The sequence below is a fragment of the Theropithecus gelada genome, chromosome 3, assembly GCF_003255815.1.
Source record: "Theropithecus gelada isolate Dixy chromosome 3, Tgel_1.0, whole genome shotgun sequence".
In the NCBI taxonomy this organism is placed as follows: domain Eukaryota; kingdom Metazoa; phylum Chordata; class Mammalia; order Primates; family Cercopithecidae; genus Theropithecus; species Theropithecus gelada.
The window spans coordinates 136623871-136645174 of record NC_037670.1 but is presented as its reverse complement, the minus strand read 5'-3'; the positions used below and the strand labels follow the sequence as shown (position 1 = coordinate 136645174).

The 21304-nt window shown below is 39.4% G+C and overlaps 1 protein-coding gene across 3 annotated transcripts in view; it reads right to left on the bottom strand.

Moving 5' to 3' along the window:
• Window positions 1–21304, bottom strand: part of ZNF277 (zinc finger protein 277) — a 141899-nt gene that overhangs the window by 52148 nt on the left and 68447 nt on the right. For 2 of the 3 annotated variants that reach the window (XM_025380883.1, XM_025380884.1), the window contains exon 2: window positions 5506–5707. In XM_025380883.1, the coding sequence (XP_025236668.1) occupies window positions 5506–5707 (202 nt within the window). The remainder of the gene's footprint in view (window positions 1–5505; window positions 5708–21304) is intronic. The other variant, XM_025380885.1, reaches the window with a different exon arrangement.

The window sequence follows — 21304 nt, the reverse complement described above, 5'->3', positions numbered from 1 at the left end:
TGAAAATTGACACCAGCTGTTTGGGGCTGTTTTGGAATTGCTTAACCGGGTAGGAAAGGGTGCAGAGAAGTTCCTCTACAGAGGTAACAGGAGCCTGATTCCAATAGTCAGTGGGTCTCAGTCTCCAAAAACTTCTATGTTTGAGTACTGTCTCTTTAATGTCTGAAGAGAAGAATCACATGACATACTTATTTTCCATCAGAGTTTACTTCAAGGTGATATGCACAAGGGAAGAAATTACTGACATCAACTGACTTAAAATCACGGGGAGATTCTGTCTAGCAGAACCTCAGTTGCCCTCCTCAAATAGGAAGTGTTTCCCATGGGATAAAGCAGGTAATAGGTTAGTACAAGAGGAACAAAGTTGTCATTTGAGTGGTCTCTTCCTAACCAAAACTTGGGTGACAACAACATCAGAAAAAAAAAATCTGTTACAAAGTAAAATATAACCATAAACCACCATACAAATTAAACGTGAAATTAGGCATCATATCTTACTGTGGTATACTATAGACATCAACAACATATATTTTGACCTACGTCTAAATTTGAGTAAAGAAACATCCTAGTTATTAAACACATAATAGTGGTTTTTAAGCTTATAATTAAGAAGTGTCAATATATACGTTTCCTTTCGGATGGTATGGGCATTCAGATAAATTGTAATCAACTGAGTGATAGCATAAAGATAGCAGATCTTCAGTACATGCTTCTTGTGGCATTTTTTCCCACTCACTAGAACATATTGTTCAAATTTAAGAGATCACTTAGTACTTCTCTTCTGTATTTTTCCTACTTCTCTAGTTTACTGAAAGCTACAATTGCAGCTACTCAATATATAAAGGCCACTAAGAAATAACATGTGGTAGGAACTCTATTTGGATAAGTTATCAAAGTATTTCACACTTCATTAAAAATCCATAAAAGTAATTACTAGGTCATCAGCAAATACTTTTTTTCTTCCAAAGAAACTTCAAATCATCTCATGGAATTGTCTCACAAAAAATTCTGTTGCAATATCTTGCCTGCCCAGCCCCACTGCAATTGGTATGGTTATTGACATAGGCAAAAAGGTTTGAAATATGGTTGTTAATTAAGTAGCAGTGAATGTGTGGAATTTAATATAAAAAAGGGTAAGAAATAAGAGGTTAACATTTATTTTCCAGAGCAATTTTATCTACTGAATAAAGCTAGCAAATAGCTCAGTATAAATAACTATGTTAAATGGACTCAATGGAAAGATTTTTATTTTTGTTTTTATTTCTTCTGCCCCAGGAAGTTTTATTGTTATTTTGTTTCATAAATAAACAAATATAGCATGAAAACTTATAGCTTACTTCTTGCAAACCACCAGGTAAGGCCATCTCTTATTACCACTTTTATTACTTATGTACTCAGAAGTAACAATTCCTCTTGAGTTCTGAGTGAATGTGTTCATGCCAACTGAACCTCTCATGTTCCCTCCTCCCAACCCTATACCTTATATCTTGTCTTCTAAAATTAGAAACAAGTTACATGATATTGAGAAGATTCCAACTTAATTTTGATCATAACAATCAATACTTGGATTGTTTGGGAGAGGAATTTTTAGTTTCCTTAAGTAGTAGGAGGTTATTATCTAAAGAAGACTGGATATAGTCAAAGGTATTTAAAAGCAACAGAGTTTACTCAGATATATGCCTGATCAATTAGAATTAATCACATTTTTACTTGCTGAGAGTGCAAATTTTACTTAATTAGAAGGACAGCTGACAAGGAAAATCTAGGTATCCATATTTCAAATACATGTTAATGATACGCTTTAGAAAGTACTTATATCAGATATGCATCCTTTTCTTTTTAATTAAAGCATCCATTTTACTGTATATCTGCATTTAAAGCATGAATAATCCCAACACTTAATTACTGACTCCTAAGTCCCAAGACCTAGTAAATAATTCAATTTTCTTGCCCACGTATGGATAATAGGACAATGACATTAGTAACAATGATACAAATAGACAGATTGATTAGTACAAATAGAGCTACTTAACTATGATACATATGCACAATGGAGAATACAAACTCTGATTCAGACATTCCTCACATACTTCAGTGGCAGAGGAGAAAGAAAAATCTTAAACTATTCAATTACCACTGGTAGTTAATAATATTCTTCTGCAATTCCTGAAGGAAAATTTGTGTTTATATGATAAAAGGGAATAAAAGAATAGTTTCATGGCCAGGCACGATGGCTCACACCTGTAATCCCAACACTTTGGGAGGGCGAGGTGGGTGGATTACTTGAGCCCAGGAGTTCTAGACCAGCCTGGGCAACATGGTGAAGCCATAAAAATTTAAAAACATAAAAAATTAGCCAGGGGTAGTGGTGCAGGCCTGTAGTCCCAGCTACTCGGGAGGCTGAGGTGGGAGGATTGTTTGAGCCAGGGAGGCAGAGGTTGTACTCAGCCGAGGTCGTGGCACCGCACTCCAGCCAGGACTCAAAAAGAAAAATAAAGATTTTGCATTAAAGAAAAACTGACTAATAGAAGCCTTGGGAAAGAATAACCCATGTAATATTTCTTTCAGTGGTTGAGTATGAATTAGAAGATCTCTACCCTAAGAAGTGTCTCAAACAAAATCAACAGATCTAACTACATATAACTGGGTTGCATATATAACAAAGCTCCCAGAATACTCCGAGAATGAAGACATACACACACATATATTTTAATTGAGAATAAAGAATAACAAATGATAATGAGGAGCAGAGAGTATGTCCTACGAAAGCATGTAAGGAATTAGTTTATTTTACCAGTTGGCAACATATATCATTCAATTAACTCTCCTCCTATCTCTGCTCCCTGATAAGGCAACACCAAAATGTATTCAAAAATAGTAGTGCTGAGTCGATAAAAGGCAACATACACAGAAGGCACACAGTAAATATTCAGTATTGGTGCTAGGCAGCGGGAAGAACATAAGGACAAAGATGAAGGCTAGAGAACAGTTATCATTACCTCTGTGGGTATGCTGGCTATACCAACTTAAACCATCTTCCAAAAGTTTAGATTATGTAGAGCCTTGAATGAAATTTTCTCAAAAGCTACATTTTACAAATGATAATTAGGTTTTTAGATTAGCATGAATACAAACAGAAGACTCAAACAATAGTTGTGGAAAACTAAGATTTCAAATATACCTTTGGTAATAAAAATACAAATAAAATTTTGCATTTTATCTAATACTTATCAGGTACACATTATGTCTCAGGCACTAGCAGATGCTACACATACTCTTATTCTTCTTTTTCTTTTTTTTTTTTTTTTTAAAGAAAGGCAGACTGCCACATGCAGCACCTCATTTGGATGTGTCTGGAATCTTGGAAGCTTGACTACCCTATGTTCTCCTACAAATGGACTTGAGAGCTTGTCTGGAGGTTCCAGCAGGGAAGCGCAGCTACTCGTATACCTTGACCAAAGACTGGTCCTCTTCTAGCAGGGATGGTTGTCCTCTTTGAGAACACAGCTTTGAGAGGCACGAACACGGAGTGGTGAGGGAGGAAGAGGACAGCCACTTAGCCAGCCAGATCAGTCGAATCAACCCTAGCGATTAATGGGGTGACAGATGTCTCAGCCAGATCGCCCTCACATTCCATACTTTGTTTTATGTAATATTCAATAACCGTGAGGGCTGGTGTTACCCTCATTTTATAGATGAAAAAACCAATGCTTAGAGTAGTTAGGCAGCTTGCAGGAAATCACAAGATTAGGAAGTGTGAAAGCCTGCACTCAATCCCAGGTTGGCTACTTTCATAGTCAGCTCTTAATAATACAGCTTGCTGTTCTGCAAGACCTATCGTGAGAAAGAAGTTGTTTGCTAGGAGTGTTTTATATGGCCTGGGAGAAACAGAGTTTAGATGCAGGGGTATTGAATGTCTGGGCTACTACAATGTTTTATGGGGAAATCAGGACAGAATACCTCAAAATGGGATGTTACCAGATACACCAAATTTAATGCTTTCAGTAACTGTATAGGGAAGGTATTTCTCTTCGACAACTACTTTCAGATATTATAAATTGGGATAAAAGGAATCAACCTCATCACAACACTTAAACTGAGATTTGTTTGGGCAATATCCTTTCGGCTTGAAAGGACCCAAGGATCCCATTCCCAAACATTGCCTTTTCAGTGTCCTGTTGCCAAGTCTATTCTGGAATTACTGGAAGGACCCACTCAGAGAATGTCTATGGCCTAAAACATGAGACATAATCTGGGAGACATCAATAAGATCTACAATGTCATGGAATGCTGCAAAGCGGGCATTACCTACTCTTTGGAAAGTTCATCTCTTTAGAGAAAAGAAATTAGTGGCCGGGCGCAGTGGCTCAAGCCTGTAATCCCAGCACTTTGGGAGGCCAAGATGGGTGGATCACGAGGTCAGGAGATCGAGACCATCCTGGCTAACACGGTGAAACCCCGTCTCTACTACAAAAAATACAAAAAAAAAAACCCAGCCGGGCGAGGTGGCGGACGCCTGTAGTCCCAGGTACTTGGGAGGCTGAGGCAGGAGAATGGTGTAAACCCGGGAGGCAGAGCTTGCAGTGAGCCAAGATCCGGCCACTGCACTCCAGCCTGGGCGACACAGCGAGACTCCGTCTCAAAAAAACAAAACAAAACAAAAAAACATTAGTATGTGACATTCTCAAACTTACAGACGCAAGGAAAATAATGCAAAGATTTTTTTTAAAGTCTAAGAAGTTGGCTGGGCGCAGTGGCTCATGACTGTAATCCCAGCATTGTGGGAGGCCGAGGCAGGCAGATCACCTGAGCTCAAGAGTTCGAGACAGGCCTGGCCAACATGGTGAAACTCTATCTCTACTAAAAATACAAAAATTAGCTGGGCATGGTGGCAGGTGCCTGTAATCCCAGCTACTTGGGAGGCTGAGGCAAGAGAATCATTTGAACATGAGAGGCAGAGGTTGCAATGAGCTGAGATCGTGCCACTGCACTCTGGTCTGGCTGACAACAGTGAAACTCTGTCTCAAAAAACAAAAACAAAAACAAAAACAAAAAAGTCTCAGAAGTACAAAAGAGTTGTAACGTTCTTTTTTAAGTGTAAGGAGAAACCTGAAAATGAATATGAATTTTCATATTTGTATAGGAATTATTTTATATATAGATTATGCCACTCCTTTAATAAACAATACATTTAATTCTCTTTCTTAAGAGACAGGGTCTCATTCTGTCACCCAGGCTGGAGCGCAATGGTATAACCATAACTCCCTGCAGCCTCGAACTCCCGGGTGCAAGCAGCCCTCCTGCCTCAACCTCCCAAGTAGCTGGAACTACAGATGCATGCCATTGAGCCTAGCTAATTTAAAAAAATTTTTTTTAGAGCTGGCATCTTGAACTCCTGGCCTCAGGTGATCCTTCCACGTTGGCCTCCCAAAGTACTAGGATTACAGACATGAGCCACCACACCTGGTCAAATTTAATTCTTTTAAGGACAAAAACAAAACTTACCTTTGGAAATCAGCAACCAACTTGATATCAGCTATGACAATCTTATGCTCAATAATCATGTGCTTCAGAAGTTTGTCTTGTTCAGCCACAGGAAAATGTTCTTCACAGAAAATACAAGGCACAGATGGAGAACCTTCTAAAGTGGTGGTGCCACCTGGACTTTCTGGCAGGGAAAGCGGCTCCAGGATACAATCCTTACTGTCTGGAAGAGACCAAAAGAAAAAAAAAAGAAAAGCTGAAACCAACTCCTCATATGGATGATTTCCCACCTCCTGCATTAAAAACATCCTAAAGATATTTACATGTCTCCAAAAGGAAAAATACATAGTGCTAGAGAGTAGGATACTTTATTATTATTTTAAACAGCGTTTGCAGCCCAGAGGCAGGGAGTATTGCAAAGCAGCTCAAACTCCTCATTTGCTTGCTTGAATAGGGGAAACCCATTTGTCAGGGCAGCTGTTCAAGCCTTCTTCTTGGACGCTGGCCAATGGCAGCAATTCCTGGGGTACTTGCAAGGGGGAAGGCTGCAACACTCTGGGTTAAGGTTCTAAGGCTCAATTGTGACCTACAGCTGAGAATCATCACACCAAGGGAAGTAAATGGTATACATTAAGGCTACAGATGATGCCAGGCCTGTCTTTTAAGCTGCTTCCCGTCGTACCTGCAAACTCTTTCCTGTTTCTTGATTATTTGTCACAAAGAAGAACAAAGCTCTCACACTGGGTAGACACAGTATGTGCTGGGTGGCCCTCATGGCAATTTTCTATGTTGATTTATGTTTTTCATTTGCCTATTATACAAGTATGTATTCAGGCTTCTGTGAACATAGATGACTGCTCAATCACTAGACATATGTGATGTGGTAAACATTTTTCCTGTCTATATTATGCCTGTTCCTAACATCATCTACAGTATCTTTAAGAGCTGAAGTGTGTAAAGTCTATGTCTCTCATTTCAGGGCCTAAAACCACAGCCAGTTGTGACAGTAGCCCCCTTTAGTCTGCCAGAGTGGACGTCTAGACCTGTCACCTTATACAGGCTATTTAGTAGTTAGTAATCAGGAAACTGGGGCAAACAAACTAGGGTAAGGCCTCTGGCATTTGCAGAAGGGCAGGCAACCTTCAGAAAGAAAAGAACTTTCTTCAGAAAGAAAGACCCAAAAACTATGCCACGGACAAATTTTTAGAATTAGGTTAATATTAGTTCTCCCATTAAAGTTTCCTACTCTTTTCTTTATCGTCTTTTTAAAGGCATTCTTAATTTATGAATTAATTGAATCAGTCACTGGTACACTGGTGACCATGGCTTAAGAATTATGTAAGTGAGGGGGCTCACACCTGTAATCCCAGCACTTTGGGAGGCCGAGGTGGGAGGATCACGACGTCAGGAGTTCAAGACCAGCCTGGCCAACATGGTGAAACCCTGTCTCTACTAAAAATACAAAAAATTAGCCGAGTTTGGTGGCGTGTGCCTGTAATCCCAGTTACTGGGGAGGCTGAGGCAGAAGAATTGCTTGAACCTGGGAGGTAAAGGCTGCAGTGAGCCTAGATGGCGCCATTGCACTCCAACCTGGGTGACAAGGCGAGACTCCGTTAAAAAAAAAAAGTTTCCTATTTTTCTTACTTTATCTTCTTTTTAAAAGCATTCTTAATTAATGAATTAATTGAATCAGTCACTGGTATACTGGTGAGCATGGTTTAAGAATTATGCAAGTGTGGTGGCTCACGCCTATAATCCCAGCACTTTGGGAGGCAGAGGCGGGTGGATCACAAGGTCAAGAGATTGAGACCATCCTGGCCAGCATGGTGAAACCCCGTTTCTACTAAAAAAATACAAAAATAAGCTGGGTGTGGTGGTGCACACCTGTAGTCCTAGCTACTCAGGAGGCTGAGGCAGGAGAATCGCTTGAATCCAGGAGGTGGAGGTTTCAGTGAGCAGAGATTGCATCACTGCACTCCAGCCTGGTGACACAGCAAGACTCTGTCTCAAAAAAAAAAAAAAAAAAAAAAAAAGGATTATATAAGCAATGTAAGAGGGCAGCATTCATTCATTAACTTAACAAAAATCAACTGACTATCTACTGGGATGCTCAATGTTGTATGATATGGTCATTGCCACCAAGGTTAAACTGCTCATAGTCTGTTTGAAGGTACAAGTAAAAAATATAAAGAGATGGAGAATGTACAGGGTTTACAGGAGCAGGGGTTGGGGGAGTCACTTAACTGAGCTGGAGAAGGAAGATGTCCCATAGAAGAGGGCTTCTAATACATCACTCAAACATACTCTAGTCACATTAAAGTATGCTAAATCAAACTGTTTATCCTTGTTCACAAAATTAATATCAGATAAGGTGAGAACACATAGGATATACATGACAGCAGGGAGACTATTTAAAATACATAAGCCCTTTAGAAGCACTATTAACAAAACTGGTGTTATCAATTACTGTATTTATTAAATTAGGTAATGAAATCAAGGAGTTCTGGAATTTCTACAGTTCTTCAGTTGTAGGTTATATTTTTTAGTAGTAGGTTAACTTTTGTAGGAATTTAAACTCAAATGTAAAAAACAGAATGGGGGAAAGAGAGATAAGTAATATACTTATGAAACTCTATGATAGTATTTTACATCCACTAGTATATAGCTACAAAAGGCAGCATATTCTAAATAAAGGTAATATTAGTAAATATTACCTGCCATGTAGGAAATAACAAATACTATATTACATCCTTTCCACAAATTTAATTGAGATATATAGAAATTTATTGGTTTGACTGCTGAAAACAAGCCTATGGTATTTATAATCATCATCAACAGCATAACTAACATTTATCAGCTACTTGCTATTTGCAAATAACCTGCAAAGTGTGTTAGGACATTTTCCTAATTAATTCTAATTATCTTATTATCCAATCTTCCAGATGAGAGAATTAATATTTAGAAAACTTAACTAAGTTTTCAAAGTCAAAATGTTAGTCAGTAACCTAAACATTACGAGTTAAGCCTAAACTCAAACACTATGCTATTCTGCTCCCTGTACCAAATGGCATTTCTCCAACTCTGTTTCTTCTTTAGTATGTATGTTTGGTGCTGTGAATTTATATCTATACATTTATAAGCTACTTTGTATTTATATGTATTCTGCCAATGTCCTTCAGTCTCCCTGATACCCCATAGTAATTCTTATACAAATCTCAATGGCCCACATTGTCCAAAAATCGCTAGAGTACAGTTCATCTCCATAATTTTCCTTATTTTTTCCCAAGGCTTTATTGCAATCTCTCTATTATTCCTCTGTGGTTCATCTGTTTTTCCCTTTTGTATGTCTAATGCTCAATTTCTCTTTTTTCAAATTATTCCTAAGAGAATGGACCTAAATATTCACACATACCAGAACCAAACTGCCTGTGGTTACTGCAAAGGTCTAGAAACAAAATCATGAATATGCAAATTTCATGCATGAGAAACTTGTAGTTTGGGAGGTATTAAGTTGTATTTCCCGGCTTGAGTTACTATGTAACAGAGTCTCACTCTGTTGCCCATGCTGGAGTGCAGGGGCACAATCTCAGCTCACTGCAACCTCCGCCTCCCGGGTTCAAGCGATTCTCCTGAGTCAGCCTCCCGAGTAGCTAGGATTACAGGTTACTACGCCTGGCTAATTTTTGTATTTTCAGTAGAGACCAGGTTTCGCTGGCCTGGCTGGTCTCAAACTCCTGAACTTAAGTGAGCCTCCCACCCCGGTCTCTCATAGTGCTGGGATTATAGGTGTGAGCTACTGCACCCAGCCAGAAAATAAGTTTTAATAGAACATTTTTGGATAAAAAGATTTTATAGTTTTCTGATTCCCAAATGATTTTTTGGTACCCTGCTCAAAATTATAACAGCATTGATCATACGGAGCAATTTGTTTATCTCTTCGTCTTCTTTGCCCCGCTTCAGGTTGTTAGCCCTTAGACGGCAAAGTAAGTTCTAGTTGACTTTATTTACCTGACATGTATACTGAATTAACCCGCTACCCCACTATGATTAACATAATCATTGTGTATTTATTTTGTGCCAGGCATTGTTAACAACTTCACATGTACACTATTAACTCAACCCTCACAATAACCCTATGAAGGAGATTCCACTTCCATCCCTGTTTTACAGATGAAGGAACTGAGGGTGTGAGAGGTGAAATGACCTGCCTGCAGCTATCAAGTGATGAAGCCAGGGTTTGAATCCAAGCAGTCTTGCTTACGTGTCAGCACTCCTAACCAATACATAAGAGTTTAGATCATTTCCTACAGGAAGTAAAGCCACTTATGTTCTAAACTGATACGAGAATGGACTGGAAAGAGGCAGATCTCAATCTAGGGAGACCAGTTGGGAAACTACTGCAGTGTCTAAGCCTGAGGGCTTGTCTGAGGCAGCAACAATAGCAGTGGATAGAGGAGAGAAGAGGGATAGAGGTTAAATGTACAGTTCTTGACTACCGATTGGCTACAGGGAGTGAAGGAGAAGCCTCCCATGTTCCTGGCTGGGGAGACAGCACAAAATGAAGTGCCAGTCACCAGTCAAGGAATACATGTACAGAAGCAGGTTTTGTTTGTCTTATGGCAGGGAAGGATAATGAATTATATTTTAAATGTAGTCACTTGATCTGTTCAGAAGTTAGATATTCCTCTTATGTCTGATAGATAAGGGCAGCACAGACTGGTGTCTTATGTGATGCATTTGTACTGTTCTGTCTGCCAGGCCCCTCTCCAGGTTCTCCTGTGGGCTTGGCCCACCCCATCTCTCCATGCCCAACAACAACAAATATCTTTGTTGTAATTAATTATTTACATGTATACCTCTATTACTATGCTAGTCTGTGAACTCCTTAAGGTCAAGGACTAAGTCTTACTTATTCTCATACAGCTGGTATAGAATACAGTGGCCTGGCTGGGTGTGGTGGCTCATGCCTATAAGCCCAGCACTTTAGGAGGCCGAGGTGGGCAGATCACGAGGTCAGGAGTTTGAGACCACCCTGGCCAACACGGTGAAATCCCGTCTCTACTAAAAACACAAAAATTAGCAGGACATGGTGGTGCAAGCCTGTAATCCCAGCTACTCAGGAGGCTGACGCAGGAGAACTGCTTGAACCCAGGAGGTGGAGGTTGCAGTGAGCCGACATCATGCCATTGCACTCCAGCCTGGGTGACAGAGCAAGACTCCGTCTTGAAAGAAAGAAAAAAAATAATAAAATAAAAATAAATAAAAAAAGAATCCAGTGGCCTGGAATAGCTGAAATAGCTATCGAATGGCTGGTATTTGATAAATATTTGCTGAATGAAGACACGAAAGAATAAATAATGGACCAAAGGTACTCAGTTTCTAGGAAAGTCCTGTTTCAGGGAACACCTGTGGCTGTCTTTAGGGGAACTTTCTCTGCCTGAGATTGAGGGTAGTTCAACTATATTTATAGCCAGATGTTTAGTGCTACAGGCCTTGGTGTAACAGGCCCACTAGTAAATAATAAGCAATGATGTAAAAATTACATTGAATTCTAATAATAAATACTGCTGAGAGTAATAAAAGTATGTTACATTTAATTTGAAAATTTTGAATTCTTTTTTCACTCTTCATGTAAGTATACTCCCTAGTAAGCAAACAACAAGTGGCATTTGGAATTCAGAGTAAGTAATACCACTCTACCAGAGGATGTTTATGTGAGATAGACCTGAATCCTGAATATATTTTAGCTAAGAGCAGTGGTTTCCAAATTTGAGTTTTATCACCTGGAGAGCTTTTTTAAAAATACTGACTTCAAGACCTTACTGTAGACTTAGAAAATGTAATTTTTACCAAGTAGTCCCTAGACCACTGCCTGGAAATCAGTGGTTCAGAGGATGATCACACGAGGATTGTGTGAATATCTTGATCATGTAACAGTGTGGGTATTTTAAACCTAAGGAAAAGTCCATAAATTAGGTGACATGGCCTTGTTTCAAGGCTTATTTGATAGTCATTCTGTCCAACAGAGAATCTCTAAATTACTGAGCAATGGACCAGCAAACATAATTCAGTAAGATTTGTCTGACAGATTACTTCCAGCTGTCACTGCAAGTGTCACATTTATATCTTACTCCATGTTAAAGACAATAGAGGCTGGGTGCAGTGGCTCATGCCTGTAATCCCACCACTTTGGAAGGCTGAGGTGGGCGGATTACTTGAGGTCAGGAGTTCAAGACCAGCCCAGCCAACATGGTGAAACCCCATCTCCACTACAAACACAAAAAAATTAGCCGGGCATGGTGGTGGGCGCCTGCAGTCCCAGCTACTTGGGAAGCTGAGGCAGGAGAATTGCTTGAACCCAAGGGGCAGAAGTTGCAGTGAGCCAAGACTGTGTCACTGCACTCCAGTCTGGGTGACAGAGTGAGACTTGTTATCAAAAAAAAACAAAACAAAAAAAACAAAACAAAAAAAACAACAAAAAAAAAACCAACAACAACAACAAAAGATAATAGATACAGAAATATATAATCCTCTGCCACAGGGACCTTGAATCCTAAAATACAAAAGGAAGTAAATCACATCTATCCTATCTCCTTTTAGCAAAGAGGCAAACATCTTGGAAATTCTGGTTTGGTCCCAGATCCACTTTGCACATGTGTTACACATTAACAACAAATTATCTGCTCTAGTTCTCACTTTGAACAGCAACTCTGTTCAAATGAACTGTAAAAAAACACCATTCCAAGGAAGGTGAATTTTTGAGGAGATTCTATGCTGATTATTAACATTTTTATTGATTCTGGGGAAGACCCTCAAAGTGTCAAATTATTATTCTAGGGAAGCGCTTCTCAAAGTTCTTCAGTGAGCACATAAATCACTTGGAGGTTTTGTTAAAATGCAGATCCTGATTCAGTAGGTGTAATGACCATGGAAATACGCCATTCAAAGCTCCTGCTGCCATGAGCATAATTGACAAGAGGACCTCAGGTGTGGTGCCCTGAAATCTCATTTGCACTGAAGCTAAGCCTCCCACAGGCTGCTCTGAGTCAATGAAAACGGATTAATATCCAGCATGCAGCTGACCCTCGAAAAACACGAATTTGAACTATGCACATCCACTCAGGAATTTATTTCAATAGAAGTCTGTATGTAGTGTGCCCATCTCTCCTGCCTCTCCTTCCCCCTTGTCCATATCTTCAGCCTCAGCCACCCCTGAAACAGCACAACCAATCCATCCTCCTCCTCAGCCTACTCAATCGGAAGACAATGAGGATGAAGACCTTTACGACGATGCACTTCCACTTCATGGGTAGTAAATATATTTTCTCTTCCTTATGTTTTAAAAAAAATTTCTTTTCTCTAGCTTATTTTATTGTTAGAAATACGGTATATATTCTATACGGTATATAGAAATACATACAAAATACATGTGAATTGACTGGTACATTCCAGTCAACAGTAGGCTCCAAGTAGTTACATTTTGAGGGAGTAAAAAGTTATATATAAGATTTTCGGCTGGGCGCGGTGGCTCAAGCCTGTAATCCTAGCACTCTGGGAGGCCGAGACGGGCGGATCACAAGGTCAGGAGATCGAGACCATCCTGGCTAGCACGGTGAAACCCCGTCTCTACTAAAAAATACAAAAAAAACTAGCCGGGCGCGGTGGCGGGCGCCTGTAGTCCCAGCTACTCGGGAGGCTGAGGCAGGAGAATGGCGTAAACCCGGGAGGTGGAGCTTGCAGTGAGCTGAGATCCGGCCACTGCACTCCAGCCTGGGCGACAGAGCGAGACTCCGTCTCAAAAAAAAAAAAAAAAAGATTTTCAACTGGGCAGGGAGCTGGTGACCCTAATCCCCGAATTGTTTAAGGGTCAACTGTATATTAAAACCTACAACTCAATAGCAAAAAGCCCAAATAAACCAGATTAAAAAATAAGCAAAGGACTGGAATAGACATTTCTTCAAAGAAGACATACGAACATCCAATAGGTATATGAAAAGGTGCTAATCACCAGGGAAATGGAAATCAAAACCACAACGAGATATCATCTTGTACCTCCCAAGATGGCCATTATTAAAAAAAATTCAGAAAGTCACATGTGTTGGCAAGGATGTAGAGACACTGACAACCTTGTGTACTGTTGGTGGGAATGTAAAGTGATGCACCTTATGCTATCAAAACCAATTTGGAGGTTCTTCAAAAAATTAAAAATAGAACTATCATATGAGCCAGCCGTCACACTTCTGGTTATTTATCCAAAAGAACTGAAAACAAGATTTCAAAGAAATAATTGTACTTTTATGTTCATTGAAGCATTACTCAGAATAGCCAAGAGGTAGAAATAATAGATGTATGGACAAAGATAATATAGTATTTAAATACAATGAATAGTATTCAGCCTTAAAAAGGAATGAACCTTGAAGATATTATAAGAGAAATAAGCCAGTCACAGAAGGAAAACGACCTACACGACTCTACTTATATGAGGTATGTGGTCAAACTTACTGAAGCAGAAAGTAGAATGGTGGTTGCCAGGGCTGGGGAGAGTGGGGAAAAGGGGAATTACTGTTTCATGAGTATGGAATTTCAGTAATGGAAGATGAAAAAGTTCTAGAGATCTGTTGTACAATAATGTATATATACTTAATACTAGTGTACATTCAAAAATTTGTGAAGAGGATAGATTTCATGTTATGTATTTTTTTAACCATAATTTTAAAAAATTGAGAGGAGGAGAGAAAAGTCAGATGACTTTAGTCAAGGCTGGAGGAATCATGGTCCCATTACTTTCCATTAACCAACCCTGACCAAGCTATTTAACCTCTCTTAGCCTGTTTCCACAACATAAAATGAATTAATCAAAATGTCCACCTGACAGAGTGTTCCACCCAACAGAGTTGTTCTAAGTGTTAAATAAGGAAATCAATGTAAAGCACATGAGTGTCTGACACATGCTCAATTATAGGTTAGTTCCTATTACTAATCCTGGTAATAATGAGAGTGGTTTTATGTTTGAGGATGAAGAGAGATGGGCATCATATGCACTGATATCTATTAGCAATTCCTATGGATTAATTCAAAATACACGTTCTAGGGCCCCAACACAGATATAAAGAATTAAATCACACAAGAGTGAAGCCCAGGTTAGGTTGTGCAAAAGTAATTGTGGTTTTTTGCCATCACTTTCAATAAAACAGAATAAGCCTACTTCCCAGCTATCTACTCTTAGGTCCTGACTATACTGTTGAAATTCTAAGGCTTTTGCATTCTGTTCATCACTTTGCCATTTCTGCAGAACATTAAATTAAGAGAAAAGGGAGAAAACACAAGGAAATTTTTGATAATAGACATAAAGGAAAGTGAGGGGATTTATATGGATAACCTCAGTTTTCTAAGCATATGAGATAAGCTCCATCCATATTTAACCCAAGACAAGGGTTAAAAAAAGGGGGAAAGATTTGGAACTACCACTATGGAGAATACAACTGAGACAAAAGATAAAAAACAAATGATCCTACAACAGTCCTGAAGGCCTAGCTAAGTTAGCCTGCTGCGTTACTTTTAGTCAAACATATGTTTTAGCAATAGATTTGTATTTGGTGCCTAAAAGAGACTGATTTTTTTTTTTTAACAATATCTATACTGGGTTTTCAAACTATGTAGTTCTATATAAACACATACACATAAATAAATATAATGATAAGACAAACAGGCTATTTTAAAATCATCTAACCTGATGCTGCTCAACATAACTTTCTGTGATGAAGAAAATGCTCTATATCTACTCTGTCCAACAATGGTAGCTATTAAGCACATGTGGTGGTTCAGCATTTAAAACGTGAATAGTGAGACTCGGGAATCGAATTTAAATTTAAATTTAAATAGCCACATGTGGCTATTGACTAGTCTATTAGACAAGACAGATGGAATTTATGCAGATGTTCTTAACCTGAGGTCAGTGGGTACTTGATTCAGAGACTGGGGTTTCGGGAGTTCAGTGGGAAACTATATCAATACCGTGTGTAGTGAATTTTTTCTGGGAAGAAAGTCTCTTGATTTAATATTAATGGATTCTTCACCGGGCGCAGTGTCTCAGGCCTGTAATCCCAGCACTTTGGAAGGCTGAGGTGGGCAGATCATGAGGTCAGGAGATCAAGACCATCCTGGCTAACATGCCTCTACTAAAAATACAAAAAATTAGCCAGGTATGGTGGCGGGCGCCTGCAGTCCCAGCTACTCAAGAGGCTGAGGCAGGAGAGTGGTGTGAACCTGGGAGGTAGAGCTTTCAGTGAGCGGAGATCGCGCAACTGCACTCCAGCCTGGGAGACACAGTGAGACTGTCTCAAAAATAAAATAAAATAAGTAAAATAAAATAAAAATTAATAGATTCTTAAAGGGTTCGGGGGACCCATAAAAATGGAAAAATCATGTATCCTGTTACTTATACTATATTTTTCTATCATTTGACCTACCATTTTTATTTATAATGTGTAAATGAATAGTGTCATTCAGTTGGGATTTCAAACAACAAAATAACTTACTAAAATAACCATCATTCTAGTTATTCTCATTTTGCAGTCACAGCAGAAAGAGACAGCCTGAAGACAGAACAGGCAATAGTTATACACGGCATAATATGGAAACTACAGATAAATACCCTTGGTAAACGTAATTCTTAATATCTGGTTATCACAGTGCCTGAAATCTCCACCATTAAAGTTAACCCTTTGGACTACTGTTTCTGGAAGTAACATGTTACCTTTATATACGCACAGCAATTTACTAATAATAATTGCTATAATTAATTTTCTATAATTTACTGTAATTAATAGGAGTGGGTTCTAAAATTATGGGGTTATGTATTCTGGAAAGTCTCTAATAGGGCTAGATAATTGCATTCTGTCTACAACAAAAATTTATTTGAGAAAAGGCAACAAATTTTTCCACAGAGACTCAGGAAAAACAACTCTTTTGCTTCCCCCTCCGCTCAAATTTTTATTTTTACACTCTCATTCTATAAAGAAAACTCTGTTTTAGGTGTTAAACTTTGTAGCATCTTTTATCAACTGATAGTTTCTAGGGAAGCCCATTTGTTCAATTTATAAGCAAGCATAAGCAATAGCAAAGATGAGACAAGTAAGGGTTGAGTAAGAACATTTGGCAACTATCCTACTGTAATATTAAAGCTATTAACATGTCCAACCTTTCTAGAAATACCCAGACATTTCTTTCTTATACATTCCTAAGATACTATCCATCCATCCATCAGATTGCCCCATGATGGGCTGGTTATTTCCAAATCTATTCTTCTTGTCTAGAAAACTCTCAATGAGTTCAGGAGCTACTAAACAATGGACTCAGCAACAAACCATTTGGTAGACTTCAGGTGGACCTCTTATAGAAATGGCTTGATTTCCCATCCATATTATGGGTGAACTGCAGGTTTAACAAGACAATACTGATGAAGCTCCTTTCCCTCTTATGTCAGCAAAGCACTGCAGATTCCAAGATTTTAACTGCTGCCCCATTTCCATGTGGCATTTCTTAGTTTCAAACTACCTAATGATGAAAATGTGGTCAAATTTCCTTTCTCAAGCAACTTTGGTTAAAAAGTTGGAAACGGTGCACTGGTTAAATTTCTTGGCTATAGATTATGTATGTTTCTGGTTTATACATGATACCTTCTTACCTTAATCAATTTCATAAAGAGGAATCAGTGATGTCTACATTAATAATGCAACAGTAACAATGATGTGGAAACAGCTTTTTGAAATATTATAAATTCATGATAGAAATAAATACTAGGAAAAGAAAATAAATGGATAAAAACAAATCCCTCTTTATTAATATAAATTATTGATGTATTTGTAGATTTAAATCAGACGAGATTTCTAGCGTTAAAAAATGTGGTTAAAAACATATGGTTAAGTATATTCAGTTCTGTAGAAATACTTTCTATAACTCTACTGTTTAATGCCAATGAGATTTAAAATCTAAAAGGAAATGAAATGAAGGGTGAAGGGCTATACGGTATGTTATATGCTTACTTTACATACTCTTTCACATCAAAGACATTTCATTTTCACTACTGCTTTCACTCTGCACTACTGAAGACACTTCAGAGCATTCAAATTAAGACGACTAATTCAAATTAAGAGTTCTTACTTTGATAGGGCCAGGACTAGGGATGCTGGGGCTCTAAGTAGAATTCAAGGCTGGGTGTATATTGTGTTCTAAGAGGCGAATACTAAAGAAACTAACTTCTCCACGTTATTTCCTTTCTAGCAGTAGAAGGAGCAGACATTAGGGATTTGGGAATATAGATGTAGAATGATTTTTCAACAGTAAAGGGGAAAACAAGCAAAAAAGACATTAAAATCCTAACCTTGGTTCTGGTAAATCGAATTAACCAGAAGAACCTACTGCAAACAAGTTAGTGATCCGAACAGGAGGGCCAATGTAACAAAAGCCACTGACAAACAAAAGGCTTTTTGGCAAGACCAGGGAAACAAAGTGACTGGTGAGTGCTTTTATTTATTCAATTCTATAGAGGAAAAGATAGAAAAGGGAAGGTAAACTCTGACACAGCTAGATTTGACTGGTTATCGGCCTGTGTTATACTTTCTAAATAAGTGATGCCCAGTGGAAATTTCACAGTACATTAACAGAGGGTGGATTTAACCTAATTTAATTCATTTGATTTGACAGAGCATTACTTTGGAAACAGTAGTCTAGTTAATACTTTAATGAAATGAGTTGGCAACTAGAAAATTGTAAATCACCTATCTGATACCCCCTATTATAATTAATGTTTTTAATAGAATCATACATTTCTGAGTTATGGGGCTAAGATTATCTCTATTTACAAAATTAAGTAGCTATGATACATTTTTATTTTACTGTTTGATGTCTTAATTCATTAACATGACCAATATTTTAATATAATAGTTTTGTTTTTACGGAACAGGTAAAGAATGATTTTTTTTTTAGGTCTATAAAAGTTAATAAAGGCAGGGCGCTGTGGCTCATGCCTCTAATCACAGCATGTTGAAAGGCTGATGCAGGAGGATCGCTTGAGCTGTTCAAGACCAGCTTGGGCAACATAGCAAGACTCAGTCTTTACCAAAAAATAAAAAATTATCTGGGCATGGTGGCACACACCTGTGGTCCCAGCTACTTGGGAGGCTGAGGTGAGAGGATTGCTTGGGCCTGGGAGGTTGAGGCTTCAGTGATCTGTGATCATGTCACCTCACTCCAGCCTGGGTGACAGAGCAAAACCCTATCTCAAAAAACAAAGGCAAAATGCAGATTAATAAAAAATAAACTTCTGAAAGTACCATATAACCAGTGATTTAAATTCTTATTTTTGAACATGTGAATTTCTCAAACTTTTCTAATGTGATATATATATATGTTTCTCATACTATATATTAATATATATAATTGCTATAGAGTAAGACTCAATGATTTGAAAATGAAAACTAATAAATTGTCTTTTAGTTCTAGCATACGAGACAGAACCTTTCTTAAATTAGGCAAGGCTTAGCTGACACTCATTTTATCACAATTTTATGAACATATTTCCCTAGAAAGTAATTCTCCCTTCCAGTTCACTTTCAGGCAAAAGGCTGTGCTAGGTACTGAGGAGCAAGCAATTGAAGAACAAAAATAGAGCTACCCTACCCTCAAAGAACCCACATCTTTTTTTTTATTTTTATTTTTTTTGAGACGGGTCTTGCTCTGTTGCCCAGGCTGGAGTGCAGAAGAACCCACATCTTTTCCATCAGAGAGGCTGGTCATGTTCACAGACACACCTAACACAACTTTAGAATGTCAGGGAGCAAGATGGTCAAATAGAAGCCTTGACCGGTAATCCTCCTGGCAGGAACACCAAATTGACAAACTATCCACACACAAAAAAATGCACCTTCATAAGAACCTAAAATCAGGTGAGCAGTCACAGTACCTGGTTTTAACTTCATATCCCTGAAAGAGGCACTGAAGAAGGTAGGAAAGACAGTCTTGAATTGCTCATGTCACCCTTCCCCCATCCCCCAGCAGCGGCCATGTGGCCTGGAGAGAGAATCTGTATGTTTGGTGGAGGCAGAGTGCAGTGACTGCGGTACTTCGCATTGGAACTCAGTGTTGCCCTGTCAAAGCAGAAAGCAACACCAGGCAGAACTCGGCAGGTGCGCATGGAGGGAGCATTCAGACCACCCCTAGTCAGAGGGGAATCACCCATACCAGCGGTCACAACCTGAGTTCCAGCAAGTCACGGGCTAAAGTGTGCTTGGGTCCCAAATAAATTTGAAAGGCACTAGGCCACAAGGACTGCAATTACCGGGCAAGTCTCTGTGCTGTGCTGGGCTCAGAGCCAGTGGATGCAGGGTGCATGTGACCCAGTGAGACACCAGCTATGGTGTCTAAGGAAGTGCTTGTGCCACCCCTCCCCCGACCCCAGGTAGCACAGCTCGCAGCTCTGGAGACCCTCTCCCTCCACTTGAGAGGAGAGGGGACACCAAAGAGGACTTTGCCTTGCAACTTAGATACAAGCTCATCCACAGTACTACAGGGAACTGGGCAGAGTCCTGAGGTCCCCATTCTAGGCCCCAGCTCCTGGACCACATTTCTAGACACACCCTGGGCCAGAATGGAATCCACTGCCCTGGAAGGAAGGACCTAGTCCTGGCAGAATTCAGGTGACTAAAGAGCCCTTGGGCCCTGAATACTTAGCACAGTACCCAGGCAATACTTGCTGTGGGCCTTGGGTGAGACTCAGAGATGTGTGAGCTTCAGGTGTGACCCTGCACATTCCCAGCTGTGGTGGCTATAGGAAGACTCTTTCTGCTGAAGAAAAGGAGAGGGAAGAAGAGCAAAGGGGGATCTGGTCTTATAGCCTAGGTACCACCTTAGCCACAGTGGGGGAGAGCACCAAGCAGACTCTAGGGTCCTTGATTCCAGGCCTTGGCTCTTGGACAACATTTCTGGACCTGCCTTGGAGCAGCAGGGAGCCCACTGCCCTGAAGAGAGAGTCTCAGGCCGGGCAGCATTCACCACAAGCTGACTGAAGAGCCCTTGGGCCTTGAGTGAACACAGGTGGTAGCCAGGACAGTACTTGCCACAGGCCTGGGGTGGTGGTGGCCATGGGGAGAGGTTTCTCTACTTTTGGAAAGGGAGTAGAGAGTAGGAAAGATATTGACTTGTGGCTTGAGTGCTAGCTCAGCCACAGTAGAATAGAGCACTAGGTAGATTCCTACAGTTTCTGACTCTAGGCCCTGGCTCCTGGATGGCACCTTTGGACCCACCCGAGGGTGAGGGGAATTCACCATCCTCAAACCCAGAAACAAATCCATACATCTATAGTGAGCTCATTTTTGACAAAGGTGTCAAGAACATACACTGGAAAAGGCCACCTGTCTCTTCAATAAATGGTGCTGGGAAAATCGTATATCTATATGCAGAAGAATAAAACTAGGCCCCTATCTCTTGCTACATACAAAAATAAAATTAAAATTGATTAAAGACTTAAATCTAAGACCTCAAACTATGAAACTACTGAAAGAAAAACATTGGGGAAACTCTCCAGGACGCTGGACTAAGCAAAGATTTCTTGAGTAATACCTCGTAAGCACAGGTAGCCAAAGCAAAAATGAACAAATGGAATCACATAAAGTTCAAAAGCTTCTGTACAGCAAAGGAAACAATCAACAAAGTGAAGAAACAACTCACAGAATGAGAGGAAATGTTTGCAAACTCTCCATCTGACAAGGGATTAATAACCAGAATATAATCAACTCAAACAACTCTATAAGAAAAAAAAATC